The sequence below is a fragment of the Lemur catta genome, chromosome 15, assembly GCF_020740605.2.
Source record: "Lemur catta isolate mLemCat1 chromosome 15, mLemCat1.pri, whole genome shotgun sequence".
Lineage (NCBI taxonomy): Eukaryota > Metazoa > Chordata > Mammalia > Primates > Lemuridae > Lemur > Lemur catta.
This window is the reverse complement of record NC_059142.1, coordinates 41,741,084-41,760,066: the sequence shown is the minus strand read 5'-3', so window position 1 is coordinate 41,760,066 and position 18,983 is coordinate 41,741,084. Positions and strand designations below refer to the sequence as shown.

Genomic DNA, 18,983 nt, shown 5'->3' with positions numbered 1-18,983 from the left:
ACTGCATGGCCCGCCATGTTTAAAACTGACACACAAAAATCAAGCAAACTCAAATGTTTATAAAATGAATGAATAGCTGAGGAATGAACAGCACAAGAAAAGTAACTATTTTAAAAGAAATATAATTTTATTATTTGTGGTCCCTCTTCTGCACCTCTGCGGCACTTTGTCATCTACTTAGTGCTTGTTGCATCATGGTTTGAGCTTATTTGTTTGTTTCCCCTGTGAGATGTTAAGTTCTTAGAAGGGTAGGAACCCTGTCTTACTCATCTGTCTGCCTCCAATATTGTCTGCCTCCAATATTAGGCACAGTGCTTGGCATATTCTTTCTTAGCTTTTTTTATTGATTGGCATCTTTTAAATGAATGAGAATATGTATGCTAATGTGAAATAATTAGCTTACAAAGTATTTCATAGTTGAAGTAATAAAGGGCCATTCCATTGAGGAATTAACTCATTTGCTTTTTTCTAAATGTGGCAGAGATGCCCAAGAAGACCAATACAAAAGTGGTCATCCCCTTAAGGCCTAGAAGGTTTGATGATTCAAAGGATTATTTTTAGTGTCATGTGAAGCTCTTTGTACCCACTTCCCTTAAGCCTTCTACATTTGAAAGAAGAATCTATTTGTTCAAGAGCATCATTAATTAGCTTTATGAGGATTAATGATGTACATACTTCTGGACCTCATGGACAAAAGATAAGAATCAAACTTTCATAGCAAAAAACATAGTATCTTCTTATCTCTAAACAGATAGAAATACTATGCAAGTATTCCCTCTTTGGCAACAAGGCTGGAGAGATTTTTATTTTGTAATTAGTGAAGAATTAGGAGCATTTCTGATATGCTTACTTAGTGTAAACATTTCTAGCTATATCACTTAACCATCATTCTAAACAACCATTTTTAATATGAGTATAACAATTCCTGCAATAAAATCCTTAATACCAGTCTATTCTCTTAAATATATTTTAATATTCTTGATATTATTTATATTAATATAATTCATGTTATTTAATATTTAAATATTAATTTAATTCAGATTAAATTATCAAAACATTCTGGATTAATGGCATTCGAACTAGTATAGATGGTCTATATTTTCCTTTCCTTTAGGCAATGACTTGAGGTTAACTTTAATTCCTCTCATTCTACTAAACCAACTTCTTCAAATCTTTTTCTGAAGGCTAGAGAGTGACTATTTTAGGCTTTGTGGGCCACATATGGACTCTGTTGTATATTCTTGTTTCTATTCTTTTCTTTTCTTTTTCTTTTGTAGCCCTTTAAAAATGTAAACCATTCTTTACTTATGGGCTGTATATAAAAACAGACTGTGGATTAGATTTGATCTATGGGTTGTAGACTAAATATAAATATAAGCAGATGGTGTATGAACACTTATAAAACAAGGTTTACATGGGTGTCAATAATTGCTCAGATCTTATTACCACTTTTTCCCTATAAGTGAAGTTCCTTTCTATCTGTACCTTGTCTATATGATTTAAAAAACTGAAAATGCATAGGACGTATCTAATGCTAGAGATGGGCTAAAACTCTACACAGATTTAGAGAACTGTGGAATTTTATTGCTGGAAGAAATTTTAGAGATTGTCTAATTTGAATCTCTTATTTATTTTGTAGATAATATCACTAAAGTCTCATAAATAAATATGATTAACTAAGTAACTTACAAATACTGGAGGGATAGCAGGCCTTCAAATGAATCTTTATGTAATTCAGTTAATTGATTTTCATTGAGAATTCTGGAAAATGAAAAGGTTATTTCTGGATCAAAATGCAAACTAGCAACAACTATTTGCTACACAGGTCTAACTCCTCTCTGTGGAGGAAACCTGGGTCATGGTGCCACCCGAATGCCCTAATTCTGAGTTAATTTCAAGATGGCAATGTCTGCTCTGTTTTCAAACCTTATTTCACGTTCTCCTTTTTGTGTCCATCTTTCCCCCAACCCCCAACACACACGCACACACCCCTATCCGCTCTTTCCACCAAATTTGTATTTAATGCCTACTCTTCTCTAGATCACAAAGGCCCTGTTAGAATCCAACTCTGGAAGCACACCAAGATCAGCAAAACTGCCATTTCTTCATCTCTTTCCCTAAATATTATTATGAAAGCCCCACACGGACCTATGTCAGGGCCACAAACAAGCCATTAGGTTTTTCCCCCATTAAAAAAATCTTTTTGAGAACTACAATGCGCACAACATGCACATAACACAAATGTTCAGTTTAACAATCAGGAAGCAGATGCCCATGCAATATCCTCATGTCAGGAAAGAGCACTGCGAGCATCCGGAATCCCCGGGGGCCCTTTCCAATCACAACCCTCTCTCTAACCCCTACAGGTAACCACTCTCCTGGCTTTTATCATAATTTCCTTGTGTTTAAAATGTAGTGTTACCTATTATATGTCAGCCATAAGCAACATACTTTAGTTTGCCTTTTCTTGAATTTTATGTAAACGGAATCTCATTGCACATATGACTTTCTATCTTGCCTCTTTCACTCAACATTCTGTTTGTAAATTTACGATGCTGCTGCACGTAGCTGAGGTTGGCTCCTTTCGGTGCCTGTATGGCGCATCCCACAGGTCACCACTAGCTACATGTGGTTCCTGAGGTCTTGTGTGTGGCTCAGTGTGACTGGGCAACTGAATCTTTAATGTCAGTAATTTTAATTATTTTTAAATTTAAAAGCTGATACTCAATGCACTTATTAGAAAATGGTTAAGTGCGTTTTTCACCAATGTGGGTACAGGATGCTACTTTTTTTCTTTTTTTTTTTTTTTGAGACATAGTCTCACTCTGTTGCCCAGGCTAGAGTGCCGTGGCACCAGCCTAGCTCACAGCAACCTCAAACTCCTAGGCTCAAGCAATACTTCTGCCTCAGCCTCCTGAGTAGCTGGGACTGAAGGCATGCGCTACCAGGCCCAGCTAATTTTTTCTATATATTTTTAGTTGTCCAGATAATTTCTTTCTATTTTTAGTAGAGACAGGGCCTCACTCTTGCTCAGGCTGGTCTCAAACTCCTGACCTGGAGCGATCCTCCCGCCTCGGCCTCCCAGCGTGCTAGGATTACAGGCATGAGCCACCACGCCTGGCCAGGATGCTACTTTCTAAACTGCATATTTTATGAAATCTAAATATAGATTCAGTATTTTTGATGAAAATTCACCAACCAAATTTAGATTTCAAAAGAGTATGGAAAAAATGATGTGAACTCTCTTTATAATAATTTTAGGCTAATTATATATTGAAATGATATTACTTTGGATATTTTGAGGATTTAGTATAAAAAAGAATAGAATATTTTGTTAATAATATACATAATGATTACATGTTGCAAAGATAATATTTTCGATATATGGGTTAAATAAAATATATTAATGTTTGTTTTTACTTTTATTTTTTAAGTGATTACCAGAAAATTTAAGGTTACATATGTGGCTCACACCAGGTTTCTATTGAATAATGCTGCCTTAGAGTATTTCATTGTATCACTATACCACAATTTATTTATTCATCTATTGTTGATGAATATTGAGATTTTTCTAGTTTTTAGTTATTACAAACAATGCTGCTTTGAACATTCTTGTACATGTATTCCGATAATACTTTTGCCTGAGTTTCTCTAGGATGTAATAGGAGTACAAAATTGTTTTCCTAAGAGATTGTGCTATTTCAAGTTGGTAGATTGACAACATGCCACATCTCTACCCCTCCAACCTCCACCAAATCCCTAAAAATGATAGGATAGATATAATTAAAAAATTCACAACCTTAGCTCAAAACTTGCAAGCAGCTTTACAAATGCTCCCCCATGAGAAATGCGCTGGAGCTATCTGCAGGGTTATTGGTTGGGATACTATGGGAGGAGCAGCCAGAGGCACACGTCAACCCCATATACTTCCTCCTTGGACCAGGCAGCAAAGGTGTCTTCCTCCAGGCAGGAGCAATTGGCCTTAAAAGGGGGCAGGGTCCTGGAACCCTGGAGGAAGGGCACACACTCCCCTACTAGCTGCCTCCCGCACCTTCCTTATTCTCAGGGGAATCCACCTGTAACACAAGCCCCGGCACATCATTTCACCTCTCCCCTGCAGCTGGAAAACAGAAGCAGTAGAATTTCAATTACAAAGATGAATTACATTCAGGAGTGACCAAACAACAAGAGAAAGCTAACTCCAGTAAGGACAGAAACCAAACTCAAACAACCGATTAGTTAACAGAGAAAGCACGAGAGGACTTTAGAATAGCAGCATTAATATCCGCAGACAGATGTAAGCAGATAGTTTATCCACGAAAAGGAATCGACTAAAGATTATACAAATATAAGGGGTTATTAATAGAAAACTCAGTATATGGGCTGGGCATGGTGGTTCGTGCCTGTAATCCCAGCACTTTGGGAAGCCGAGGTGGGAGGACTGCTTGAGGTCAGGAGTTCGAGACCCTGTCTCTACAAAACAATTTTAAAAATTAGCTGGGCATGGTGGCACACACTTGTAGTTTCAGCTACTTGGGAGGCTGAGCCAAGAGGACAGCTTGAGCCCAGGAGTCGGAGGTTGCAGTGAGCTATGATCATGCCACTGCATAGCCTAATGGATAGAGTGACACCCTGTCTCTTAAAAAAAACAAAACAAAATAAAAACCTCAGCATGTGTATAGCAGAAAGGACAGTGGAACAGGAATGATCCTAAGACAAGCCTGACACCTGGGCCTGCCCAAGAAATGTTACAGCCTTCACTTCAGCTACTCTTATAGTAAAGACTAGGAACCTGCTGGGGGAGGGGTACTGCACTGTTTCTAGAACCTGATGAACAAGCAGGCACATAGCTATTTCTCCAAAACAGTGGGGAAAGGAAGTGGTAGCAAGCCAATACAGAAGAAATCCTCTAAGATGTCCAAGGCAAACTCCTTTTGCCTGGGAGAATCCATTTCTTTGCAAATGGTATCAACAGCTGTCCATCCTTTGGGAGCCTTGAGGAACTGAGAGCATGCTATGTTGCCTTATGAAACTATTTCCATCAAGTTCTGTATTCTCTGACATTTAAAACATCCTGCTTCCCCTCGCTGCATCTGTTGGTCACATATTTATATTAATTTCATCTCATAGCTTATGACAATAAAATCCTACTACCTAGAAAGCATGCATGCCACTGAAATTAAGGGCAGTTCTCAGTTATAAGGTGGTCCATATCATACACAATATAGTTATATACATATTAAAAAGATTTCATTAGGCTGGGCTTGGCGGCTTATGCCTGTAATCCCAGCACTTTGGGAGGCCGGGGTGGGAGGATGGCTTGAGGCCAAGAGTTTGAGACCAGCCTGAGCAAGAGCAAGACCCATCTCTACAAAAAAATGGAAATATTAGGCAGACATGGTGGCATGTGCCTATAGTTCCAGCTACTTGGGAGGCTGAGGCAGAAGGATCACTTGAGCCCAGGATCACTACACTCTAGCCTGGGTGACAGAGTAAGACCCTGTCTCAAAAAAGAAAAAAAAAAGATTATCATTAAAATAAAAACACAAAAACTTTAATTCCCAAAAAGAACTCTTGGAACCCTGAGAATGCATCAGATTCTGTCTGACCGCAACTGAAATCCACCGTGTTGGAAGGAACAGTGATGGTCAGAATACGTGTGAAGGCGGAACCAGGCAATTTGACTTCTCACCTTGGTTAGCTTATACTTTCATGTTTCCATGGAAATGTCCAAAAAGGAAAAACCAATCAATGTGTCCAACAATGTTTATAGTAACCCTCTTCATAACTAGAAAATGTTGACAAAACCCTACCTCCCTATCACATAACAAAACTGTATGGATATACTATGGACAATATACAAAAAAGATATACGAAATGATGGTGAATGAAAAAAATCCAGACAAAAATGAAATATTAATTTTAACTTTAAAAATATTTTAAATTAATGGAGTTTCTTTCTGCAAAGTTGTCTGAATGACAGGACAGGACAGTAAAAACTTAAAAAGTAACAATAAATTCAGCTTAGAAGGAAAGTTTACACTGAGAAGTGGGTAAGTCATCAAAAGATTACCCAAAAAAAGAGCTTGAAATAAGCAACTGGAATAAAATACATTAATTTATTGAACTCCAAATGTTTATTTTGATTGAAACAAAAATTTTAAAACTATAGGGAATCAATCAGTTATTTCCAGATCTAAAATTTTCTCAACCATGACAATATCAAAACCAGGCCTAAACTAAAATTTAAGACATCCATATTTTGTATTTTTTTTTTTTTTTTCTTGAGACAGAATCTCATTCTGTCGCCCAGGCTACAGGGCCATGGTGTCAGCGTAGCTCACAGCGACTTCAAACTCCTGGGCTCGGACAATCCTACTGCCTCAGCCTCCCAAAGGAGCTGGGACTACAGGCATGCGCCACCAGTCCTGGTTAATTTTTTTTCTCTTTTTAATAAAGACAGGGTCTCACTCTTGCTCAGGCTGGTCTCAAACTCCTGACCTCAAGCAGTCCTCCTGCCTCGGCCTCCCAGAGTGCTAGCATTACAGGCATGAGCCACTGTGCCCGGCCAATACATCCATGTTTAACGCTGGAACTTCACAATATTAATTCTTGATTCTATATAATAGACAATTAGCCTTCACCCTGTTTTGTAACTTTTAGGAAATTGAGAGAACTCAAAGTTTATTTGGGTTTAAATATACATATAATGCAAACAGTAGGCCATTCTGAAATTGATTGACTCTCCCTCCTTTCTCTCTCTTTTAATCACTTATCAGGACTGGAAATTATATCTCTTATATTTATACATTTATTTGTATATTTATAAGCCCCTTGAGAACTGGGATATTTGGTTTGTTTTGTTCCTGGGCCTGTATCCTTGGCACATAGTAGATGCTCCATAAATATTTGTTGAATGAATGAATGAAGCGACAGATATCAGTTTTCAGATTTACTACTTTTATTTAAAACAAGTCATCCATTTATTATTATTCATGGGGACAAGTGCAGCTTTGCAGGAAAAGAAATATCTTCTCCCCTACATTTGTAACTCAATCTTCTATGAGATAAAACCTTTTGAGAATCTCATAAAAGCTATGGATCCTTTTCCCAGAAAACTGCACTTTCCTGAATATATGCAAACATATGTATGTAGTTTCCATTTGTGGGTCTCCCCTCTAGGGCAGAGGTCCATGAAAAGAACAGATTGAATTCAGGAGGCCAAACCTGAATGCAAAGTAAAATTACATCTCTATTTTCACAAATAGAAATTCAGAAATCAATGATGATATGACACATAAACTGTTGTGAAATGCCAGTTAATTACTTAGAATGTAAGTATTATTTTCCAAAATAATTTATGTACATAAACTGACTCCTTTGACAAATCAATAAGAAAATGATAAAACAATTCAACATTAAAAATGGACAATGGACAGAAAAATCAGAGAAGAAACACACACGTTCAATAAATATTTAAATTCACAAGTACTCAGAAAAATCCAAATTCAGATGGGACCCCTTTTGTTCACCCATCATATCAGCAGAGTTGGAAAATACTCAGTGACAAAAGGGAAAAATGAATGCTGTCATATTCTGTTGACTGTAGTGTAAGCTGGCACAACTTTTTTGAGAACAATTAAAATTTCATACCTACATAGTCTTCACACCAACAATTCCATTTCTAGATGTCTATTCTACAGAAATACTTGCCCATGTTTATAAAGAAGCATGTACAAGGATTTTATAGCAGCAATGCATGTAACAAGAAAACTGGATATAAAATATAAACATCCAGCAATAGGGGAATTATTAAATAAACCACGATACACCCATACAATGGAATACATGCAGGAGTTTAAATGAATGGGGTAACCTTCTAAGCACTAGGAAATAAAGAAATTTAAGACATACCGTGAAGTGAAGGAATCAAGGTGCAAGATGTTACCATTTATGTTAAAAAAAAAAAAAAGATAAAAAGACCACACAACAAATCTGTTTTGCTATATGTAAATATGCATGTAGGGAAATACTTGGGAAAAGGTCTGGAAGGATATATGCCAAGCTCAGAGTAGTGGTTACCTCAGGGACAAGAGATCAGGGTACAATGAGGGTTTTCATTATACCTGTTGTTTCATTTTTATACATTAAGAATATATATAATCGTGTATTACTTGTGTAATACAAAATAAATTTAAATTGCCTCTTATTTTAAAGAGAGCCTACCAAATTTAATTTTAAAATAATCATAGAATTACCATCAACAGAGATTGATTTGAGATAAGGAGGGGGAAATACCTTTCCTCAGAAATATTGACCTCAAAATTCTGGACCAAGAAGGATCTTACAATGCAGTTAATTTTTTGTACTCATATTTGGAGAGAATATACTTGCAGTTTCTCAGTCCAACGGTATGATTTCCATACATTCTCATCAATGTAAGAAACAGCATTTCCTTGGAAATTTCTGTGAAGAAACATAGTTCATATCCTTGAATAGGTAGGAAAAGAATGAATAGAATAAAAGAACCATGGCAACTTTGTAGGGGATATTCAAATACAGAAAATAATCCCACCTTTCTAATTTCCAGAGCTATCAGCTTCCCAGTTTGCATAATTGATCTAGAAAGGAGGTGGGACCACTGGCACGGATGATGACGCATCTCCTCAGCAGCTTAACTATTTTTTTCCAAACTCACTTAAGTGTCTAAACTGGCTACTTCTACAAACCAATAAGAAAATGATAAATAATTCAACAGAAAAAAGATGGGCAAAAGTTTAGCATTATCAGCAAATAAGAATAAAGAAAAGCCTATGTCAGGTAACAGCAAAGCTCTGGCTAAATATCCTCTGTTGAAACCTCTCCAGGTATCGGAAGTATAAGGGCAATTAGAAATGAGAGGGACTAATGTGCTGACGTGGAAAGATGTCTTAGACATATTGCGTAGGGAAAAAGCACAAATCACAGAGCAAAGAGTGAAGTAGTACCTCATTAGGAAATAAAAAATGCAAAGGAGAGAGATTGGAAGGAAGGACACACACCAAAATGGTTAACAGAGTTATGGGTGGGAGGATGCAGGGGACAGCGGCGCTGGGAGGATGGGAGTGCGGATTTTCACATTTTATCCTACATATATGTGCTGTTTCTTTTTTTTTTTTTAAGTGGAATATGTCCATAATTGACATATGTTTAAAAGAAAGGTGGGGCACGGTGGCTCACGCCTGTAATCCTAGCATTCTGGGAGGCCAAGGTGGGAGGATTGCTTGAGCTCAGGAGTTCGAGACCAGCTTGAGCACAAATGAGATTCCGTCTGTACTAAAAATGGAAAAATTAGCCACGCATGGTGGTGCACACCTGCAGTCCTAGCTACTCGGGAGGCTGAGGCAAGAGGATCACTTGAACCCAGGAGTTCGAGGTTGCAGTGAGCTATGAAGACGCCACTGCAACTCTACTTGGGGTGACAGGGTGAGTCTCTGCCTCAGAAAAAATAAAAGAAAAATTATTTTAAACTTATAAATAAAATAACTTTAAAAAATAAAAGCACGCATTATTTCCTCATGATTAGCTTCTTATTAAACACTTTTGTCAAGAATGCTAGATAAGTGATACCGTCTATTTATTATATGATACCAGAATTTCAGGTTTTTCCACTATTGGGGTACGTTCACTGGTTAAGGTGCCGACCACCACGTCACTACATCGCAAGGGACAGTTCGTCCTTTGTAATCAGCAGGTTGGTATCTTGGCACCGTTTGAATATCTTATCCTTTCATTTTATTTTTATGTTTGTGTATATGTTTATAATATATAATTCTTATTTTTACATATATAAAATATTGTATTTTTTAACTGCTTCCTTAATTTCTATATTAAGTTACATGCAGGGGAGTGTCCAAGGGGTCCTCAAGGTGCTCCCTTGGGTAAGGTGTGGTCAAAACAAGGTATGTTTTTTCTGAAAGCGCCAGGCTGAGGCTCCAATTTGGGCCCGGGCTCTGCCAGCCTGGCTGCGCGGATGCCCTCGGGGGGATGGGGCACGGATAAGGCAGGCGTCATCGGTCCCACTCACAAGCCCACACCTTCCGCTGAGGGATGTGAGGTGACAGCCCAAATGTCGCGCAGATGATGCAGAGGCCGAGTGAGGTCGGGAACCCAGAAGCCTGGATCTGGTCTGACGCAAACCTGCAGGAGGCGGGTAGGACGGACGCGTTCCTCCTGGCACCACGGGTCCGGAGCCACCAGGCCACGCACAGGCTGGGAGTCACCTCAACCGCCGGCTGCCGGGAGGGGCCGGCCCCGCCCCGCGGCCGTCCTGGCCCCGTGATTGGCTCTGTGGGACGGGGGCGGGGCCGGAGCGCCAAGCAACGTGATGGCGTTAGGCGCCGCGAGCGCTGCTTTCTGTTGTCAATGGTCTTAACGCCGCACTAGGGCCGCTAGGGCCCCCCGCCCGCTCCCGCTCCGTTTGGTGAGTTAGGGGTTGGGGGGCGAGGAGGGTAGCGGAGGGGCGGTGGGCCTCCAGCTCTCTACCGGATCCCAAACCCTTGGTTGCCTGATACTGTCCGGCTTCGGAGCCCTCAACCCTTCCCAGCCCGCGCCGGGCCCCACTCGGACCCCGGAGTTCGGCCCGCACTTCCACCGCTGGTCCGTCCCCTGCGTCTTCTCCCACCCGTGACCCGACCGCCGCTGTCACCCCATCCCCTCACCACTGGTCTTTCAGCTTCACTCGTGACCCCCACTTATCCCCGTTCCAACCCCCATCTCGGCCACGTCCCTTAGGCTCGCTGTAGCACACCTCATCCTCACCCCCGCACCCCCCTGGCAATGCTGATGCTCCACGCAGACCTCCCCTAGACCCACCGTTCTGGTTTCCCCTTTTCTGGCTCAGCTTTCTTATCCCAGTCTCCCACACGCCCTGCCCAGCTCCCCAAGATCTGCTCATCCCAGACATCCTGCCTCTGCCCCCTTTCATTTAAGACCCATCTCCAAAGTGGGTGCCCTGTTGAGTTTACCCCTTTCTTCTGGATAATTGGTTTGGATTAAGCCATCCAAACCAACCCTTGCGGGGCAGCCCGAGCCAGGCTCCTCTTCCCTGTCTACACAGCAAGGAACACAGCCTTGATTTAGGAGTTGGAAATAGCAATGTCAGAGTGAGGTTGATGGCACTTAACAAAACAGCTGGGCTGGCCCCGCCTCGTGTGACTCATTTCCTCTGTATAGACAGCCATGTAGGGTGGCCCAGCCTGCTTCCTTGCCTCCGCTTTTCCATGTTTAGGCACAGGAAGGCAGGGAGGGCTTGAAATAGTGGAAAAAAGGAACCAGAATCCATTCCCACAGCCCACTGACCCCAGACACCCCCACTTCCCCCTGCCAGTGAGCAACCTCAGACTCAGTGAGAGCAGCAGAAGGAGGGGGCAGGCCTGGCTGCCTGGGACACAGGGGCTGGCACAGAAGTGGGGAGCAGAGGTGGCTGGCGAGGCCCAAGTCCTGCTCGCCAGGCCTCCCTCATCTCAAACCCTGAAGCAGGGCCGGAAACCCTGCATGCCGGTACTGCTGGATGTCCCCATGCAGAAGGATGAAGTCACATCCCTTCCTTACACCTGACACAGATATTGACTCAAAATGGATCAGAGACCAAAATGTGAGAGCTAAAACTTAAAGCTCTTAGCAAAAAACATAGGAGTAAATCTTTGCACCATTGGGCTTAAGTGATGGTTTCTTAGATATAACACTAGAATCATAGACAAAAGAAAAAATAGGTTGGACTTCATCAAAATTAGAAACTTTTGTGCTTCAGAGGGTACCATCAAGAAAGTGAAAACAATTCACAGAATGGGAGAAATTATTTGCAAATCATGTATCTGATAAGGGTCTAGTATTCAGAATATATATAAAGAACCCTTACAACTTGTGTTAGTTTCCTAGGGCAGCCATAACAAAGTACCATAAACTGGATGGCTTAAAACAACAGAAATTTATTCTCTGATAGTTCTGGAGGCTAGAAGCTCAAAATCCAGATGTCAGCAGGGTTGGTTTCTTCTGGAGATTCTAAGGAAGAATCGGTTCTGTGCCTTTTTCTTAGCTTCTGGTATTGCTGGCAATCCTTGGCATTCCTTGGCTTGTAGACACATCACTCCAGTCCCTCCCTCCATTATCATATGTTGTTGTCCCTCCATGTCTCTGTCTTTGCTTGGTGTTCTCCTCTCTGTGTATGTCTGTTCTCCTCTTCTTATAAGGATGTCAGCAATACTGGGTGAAGGGCCCACCCTACTCCAATATGACCTTTTCTTAAGTTAAATGTGCAAAGACTCAATTTCCAAATAATGTCACATTCTGAGGTACTAGGGGTTAGGACTTCAACATGTCTTTTGGAGGGACACAATTCAACCCATAACACCTCAACAACAAAAAGACAACCCAATTTTAAATTGGGCAAAGAGGCCAGGCATGGTGGCTCCTACCTCTAATCCCAGTACTTTGTGGGGTCAAGGCAGAAGGATTACTTGAGCCCAGGAGTTTGAGGTTGCAGTGAGCTTTGATGATGCCACTGCACTCTAGCCTAGGTGACAGAGCAAGACCCTGTCTAAAAAAAAAAAAAAGAGAGAGAGAGAAAGAAAAAAGAAAGAAAGAAAACAGGCAAAGGAATTGAATAGATCTTTCTAGGAAGGAAAGGAGGGAGGGAAGGAAAAAAAGAAAATGAAAGGAAAAAAAAGAAAAGAGGCAAAGAAATTGAATAGATTTTTCTCCAGAGAAGATGTAGAGAGGACCCATAAGTATATGAGAAGATGCCCCCCCCCAATGTCTAATATTAGACATTAGGGAAATGCAAATCAGAAGCACAATGAGATAGTACTTCTACCCATCAGGATGGCTGTAATCCAGAAGACAGATAATAGCACATGTTGGAGAGTTTGTGGAGAAATTGTAACCTCATGCATTGCTGGTAGGAATGTAAAATGGTACAGCCACTTTGGAAAACAGTTCGGCAGTTCCTCAGGAAGTTAAACATAGAGTTACATATGATTCAACAGTTCTATTCCTAGGATATTCCTAAGGAACAAAGACAGAAGTCCACATAAAAACTTGTATATGAATGCTCATAACAGCATTACTTACATTAACAATAGCCAAAAAATAGAAACAAGCCAGATGTCCATCAACTTATAAGTGGATAAACTACATGTGGGCCATAATACAGTGGAATGTTATTTGGCAATAAAAAGGAATGAACACTCATACATGCTTACAACATGGATGAACCTTGAAAACATCATGTTAAGGGAAAGAAGCTAGTCACAAAAGATTACATGTTACATGATTCCATTTATATGAAGTGGCCAGAACAGGCCAATCTATGAAGACAGAAAGTAGATTAGTGGTTGCCTAGAGCTGGGGTGGTCAGGGGGAAATGAGAGCGGCTGCAGATGGGTATGGGTTTGCTTTTTGGAGTGATGAAAATGTTTTAAACGATGGTTGTGAATATACCAAAACTATGGAATTGTACACATTAAATGGGTTAATTTTAGGTATCTGAGTCATACCTAAAGATTTTGGCTGGTGAGGTGGCTCACACCTATAATCCCAGCAGTTTGGGATGCAGAGGCAGGGTGCTTGCTTGAGGCCAGGAGTTCAAGACCAGCCTGGGCAACATAGTGAGACCCTGTCTCTACAAAAAATGAAAAAAATTAGCTGGGCATTATGGCATGTGCCTTAGTCCCAGCTATTCAGGTGGCTGAGGCAGGAAGATCGCTTGAGCCCAGGAAGTGGAGGTTGCAGTGAGCTATGATGACACCACCACACTCTACCCTGGGTGATAGAGCGAGACCCTGTCACAAACAAATAAATAAATAAAATGGTTTTTTAAAAACTTTAAAATGAAAATCAACCTTTGTCTTTACTTCTTTCTCAACAGAAAAGCAAGAGCTAGATCTCAGAAGATGACTTCTACCGGCCTCCCCGGGAGCAACCCCCAGAAAGAGCTTCGGATTGCCCCGTAGCTTCTTCCAGAGGGCCTCCAGAGGCAAGGCCTGGTCTCCACAGGCATTTTTCTCAAGAACCAAGAAAAAGCTGCTCCCTGGGGGCATTAGACAAAGCGTGTGTGCCTTCCCCAGGAAGCAGGAAAAGCAAGGCAGCCCCAGCGCAGGAGCATAGGAACTTCTGGGTGGTGCACCGGAGGCAGATGGGTAGGTGACTCTCGGGTTCCAGGTGGGCCCCATCTGCAGGGACTGTGCCTTTTGGAAAGCAGCTCTAAAGTCCTGTTTTCCATGACCAAGTGGGTGGTGTGTTCTCACAAGAAAAACCTCATCCCAGAATGTATTAATGAGAAGCATTCGTGCTCAGTAATTCAGGAAGGCATTTCAGGAAAAGTACTGTATTTTCTTATAAAATCTTAATAAAATGATGCTCAAAGCTGCCTACAGAGTACAAAAATACTGTTTCATCTGTGGAAACAGAAAATATTTTCCTTGAAATTACTCTATAAAACTTGTGATTATAGAGAACTCTTGATTCTATCTGTAGCTCAGAGCAAACCCGGTCCCTTGAAGCCCTAGGTGTTTTCACTGATCCTTCCAAAGACTTTTATCTTAGATGGTTTATTTAATAACTCCAGTGGGGTTTATCAGATCTGCTGTTTGTTTAATGTCCTCCACGTGCTGTTTACAGTGAGGCCAGCTTGATCTCCGTACCCTGTGAAATTCCAGAAAGCGTTAAATAACTAGAACCTAATTTTTCTGTAACACTCATACAGGGCTTCCTCATCAAAACAAACCAAAAACGTGTGCCCTAGTCTCTCCTCATTTTCCATTTGCAGTGACCCAGCAGAGAATTGTGCCCGGTGCGGGGCCCTGGGCCGGGTGGTGTTGTGGAGCCTGGTCTCCAGGCGGGCTCCTGCTACGTGTGTCCTTCAGCCCTTGTGCTGGCAGCGGCCTCTGACCGTGCCAGAGAAGGTGCGCTTTATGCCAGGCCTTTGGGTTCCCTGAGGGGCAGGAAACCCTGTACAACAGTGTGAAACCCCCAAGGCTGGTCCAGGCTGGAGGGAAGAGAATTGCATGTCCTTTGGAACCCCTAGTTGGTGACAGACCCCTGGGGAGCAGGGAGCATTGAGCAGTGTATGGATACACAGGCCTCACTCACTCATTAATTCATTCAGCAAGTATTTATTGAGCATCTGTGATGTGCCAGGCATTATTCTAGGCGCTGGGGACACAGCAGGAAGCAAAACAATGTCCCTCTCTTCATGGGATTTAGGGGGAGACAGGAAATAAGAAAATTAACAAGTAAGGTAGAGTATGGTCAGGTGGTAATAAATGCTTTGGAAAACAATAACTGAGGGAGTGCCAAGGTGGAGAGTGCACCGTTGACATTTAGGGTGGTCAGGGAAGCCCCCACAAATAAAGTGACATTTGAGGAGATTGGGGTGGAGGAAGGCACCAGGCGATCTGTGCGTTTCAAGCAGGGAGAACAAATGCAAAGACCTCACGCTGGGAACACGCTTGACATGTCCAGGGAACAATGGAGACCAGAGTGGCACGTGTGGAGGAGACGGTGGAGGGGCCTGTGGGCTTCTGCTTTGAGGGACATGGCAGCCACTGCAGAGCTTTGGGCAGAGGGACATGCTCTGACTAACCTTTTAATCAGGTCACTGTCACCCGGGAGGTAGGGGTGGACCTGGTGAGAAGTGGGGCTCTGCATGTGTGTTGAAGGTAGAGCCACCAGCACTTGCTGACATCGCTGTGAAGGAAAGAGAATTTAGGGCAACTCCAAGGATTTTAGCCCAAGCAACTGCAGGGATGAATTTTGCCATTTTATAAATGAGGAACATTAGGGAAGATGCAGGTTTGCAGTGGGAGACTTGGGGATGCATTTTGGATGTGTCGACTTTGAGGTGCCCACTAGATGCACAAGGAGCAGGTGTAGACATGAATCTCAAGTTCAAGAGCGAAGTCTAGGCTAGGGGTAGCAATGAGGAGTTATTGGCATAAAGCCCTGCAAGCAGGTGAGATCAGCTAGGAAGGGGGTGTCGGCAGAGAAGAGAGGAGGCCCCGGGACTGAGCTCTGAGTACCAGCCCTGGGAGGACAGGGGGACGGAGGGGAGATGAGGGCTGGGGAGGGGCCTTGGGGTTTGGCAACGGGGAGGGCATTGCTGACTGTCCCAGGGGCAGTTTTGGTGGAATGAGGAGACAAATGCCTAATCTGAGCGGGTTCAAAGAGGATGGGAGAAGGGAAAGGAGAGAGAGGGAGTTTCCATACCTCCTCAAGCAGTTTTTCTGTAAAGGGGCTTGAGAAACAGGTGGTAATTAGAGATGTGAGTGGAGACAAGAGGGTTTCTAAAGTTGGGAGAAACAACCGCTTGTTTGTGTGCTGATGGGAATGACCCAGGAGAGAGGAAGAACTGCTGGTCAGATGTCCTTGTCCTCGAGTAGGTGGCGGGAGAGTTAGCCTCACACAGAAGTGACAGGAGGGAAGGGGGTGAGTGTGGTGATCAGGACATGGAGGTAATCTTTTCAGTGCTTTTATTTGCTCAGTGAAATACAAGGAGCAAGGTCAACTGCTGAAGGGGAGGGTGGGGCGGAAGCGCTCAAAAAATATCCCCGTCCAGCTTTCAGAAGCCCCGTTTGACAGTGGCCACGTCTGGCCATTCTAGGGGCAGTTGCTGTGTCTACGCCCACCACAGGACATCAGGCACCAGAGGTTGCCTTGGGCAGTAAGGGGACAGGCCCACACTCTAACATGCCTCTTTCTGCCTCTAGGGCTGTCCAACCCGTTCCGGGGCCTCATGAAACTGGGCACAGTGGAGCGGCGGGAGGCAATGGGCATCTGGAAGGAACTCTTCTGCGAGCTCTCCCCACTGGAATTCCGCCTCTACCTGAGCGATGAGGAGCGCACCTGTGTAGAGAACTGCTCCCTGCTGCGCTGCGAGGCTGTGGGGCCGGCCCACAGTGACGGGCGCTTCGAGCTGGTGTTCTCTGGCAAGAAGCTGGCCTTGCGAGCCTCGTCCCAGGATGAAGCCGAGGACTGGCTGGACCGCGTGCGGGAGGCCCTGCAGAAGGCCCGGCCTCAGCCGGAGGATGAGTGGGTGAACATCGAGTACCCGGACCAGCTTGAGGGGCCCCCTGAGGGGCCCCAGGGTGACCGCCCCTCTCACCTGGACCTGCCCTCGGAGCCTGCGACCCTCCAGGGCACGCAGTTTGACTGGTCATCTGCCCAAGTTCCAGAGCCAGACGCTATTAAGGAGTCCCTTCTGTACCTGTACATGGACAAGACCTGGGTGCCCTATATTTTTTCCTTGTCCTTGGAGTCTTTGAAATGCTTCCATGTGAAGCACGAGAAGATGCTGAGCGACAGCCATGGCATTGAGACCATCCGAGAAATCCTGCCAGACCCGAGCCTCGGGGGCCCGTCCTTCTTTAAAATCATCACGGCCAAGGCCGTCCTGAAGCTGCAGGCTGGGAATGCTGAGGAGGCGGCCCTGTGGAGGGACCTGGTCCGCAAGGTCCTGGCGTCCTACCTGGAGACAGCTGAGGAGGCAGTGACACTCAGCGGGAGTCTGGATGAAAACTGTCAGGAGGTGCTGAAGTTCGCCACGCGGGAGAACGGCTTCCTACTGCAGTACCTGGTGGCCATCCCCACGGAGAAAGGCCTCGACTCCCAGGGCTGCTTCTGTGCAGGTGCTGACTTGCTCTCCGGCCACCCATACCCTGCCAGCCAGCCTCGCTCTGCCTCCTGCGGGGTCCTGATTTAGGCTCTCCACACTTCCTGCCTCCCTGCAAGTACCCCGTCCCTCCCCTGGGATGGGGCAGCAGATGAGGCTTGACCTGTGGCCTCTACTCCACCCCAGCACACACTGGGGCTGGCTCTCCTGCTCATAGGCAGGGCGCCCTGCTCTCCTTCCCCTCCCGCCCCCTCCTGCTGGGGGGTGGGACCTGGGGTGGCAGCTGTGCCACCTGCTGCTGCTCTGGGAGTCCCACCCCCTTCATCTTCTTCTTACTGTGCTGTCACATTCTTTCAGAGCAGGGGCATGATATCCTTCCAAATATTTCTGCAAACTTTTTGCAAGTGGACACAATTTTTTAAATTATAAAAAGGAGCTCATGCTATTCAGTGCTGTCCAACAGAACTTTCTGCGATGAAAATGTTCTAGGTCTGCGCTGTCCAGTGCCGTAGCTATGTGGCTACTGGGGGCTTAAAATGTGGCCAGCATGACTAAGGAACTGAATTTTCCATTTACATTTATTTAAATTTAAAGGATTCCATATGGCTCATGGCCACTGTATTGGACAGAACCTCTGTATGTATCATTGACCCTTGAATAATTCAGGGGTTGGGGTGTTGGCCACCCCCACCCTGTGCAGTCAAAAATCCACATATAAATTTTTTTTTTAAGAGTTTTACTCTGTCACCCAGGTTATTGAGAAGATGCTAAGCGACACCTGGGCTCAAGCGATCCCCCTGCCTCAACCTCCCGAGTAGCTGGGACTATAGTCACGTGCCACCACACTCAGCTAACTTTTTAACTTTTTGTAGAGATGGTGTCTCACTATGTTACTCAGGTTGGTCTCAAACTCCTGGGCTCAAGCAGTCCTCCTACCTCGGCCTCCCAAAGTGGTGGGATTACAAATGTGAGCCACTGCGCCCAGCCCACGTATAACTTTTGACTTCCCAAAAACTTTACTAACAGCCTACTGTTGGCCTGAAGCCTTACCAATAGCATAAACAGTCGATTAACACATATTTTATATGTTACATATGGGGTGTCCCAACAGTCACCATTCATAGGGAAAATGGGAAATTGTAGCTAAATGTACCTTTATTTACAAAATATTCATTACAAAATTTCATAAAACTTTCCTTTCTATGGAGACTTTTGGGATACCCAGCACTGTATTCTTACAATGGAGTAAGCAGGAGGAAAGAAAATGTTACTAAGGAAATCCTAAAAAAGAGAATATATATCTACTATGCATTAAATGGAAGCGGCTCATTGTAAC

At 43.6% G+C, this 18,983-nt stretch overlaps 1 protein-coding gene across 1 annotated transcript; it reads left to right on the top strand.

The window, feature by feature from the left end:
* The first annotated feature begins 11,535 nt into the window (after positions 1–11,535).
* On the top strand, positions 11,536–18,111 carry LOC123621195 (pleckstrin homology domain-containing family M member 1-like). The gene is given in 3 exon segments (XM_045527030.1): positions 11,536–11,541; positions 13,907–14,177; positions 16,746–18,111. Coding segments are annotated over 3 exon segments (1,269 nt in total). The 3' UTR covers positions 17,738–18,111.
* The last annotated feature ends 872 nt before the right edge of the window (positions 18,112–18,983 follow it).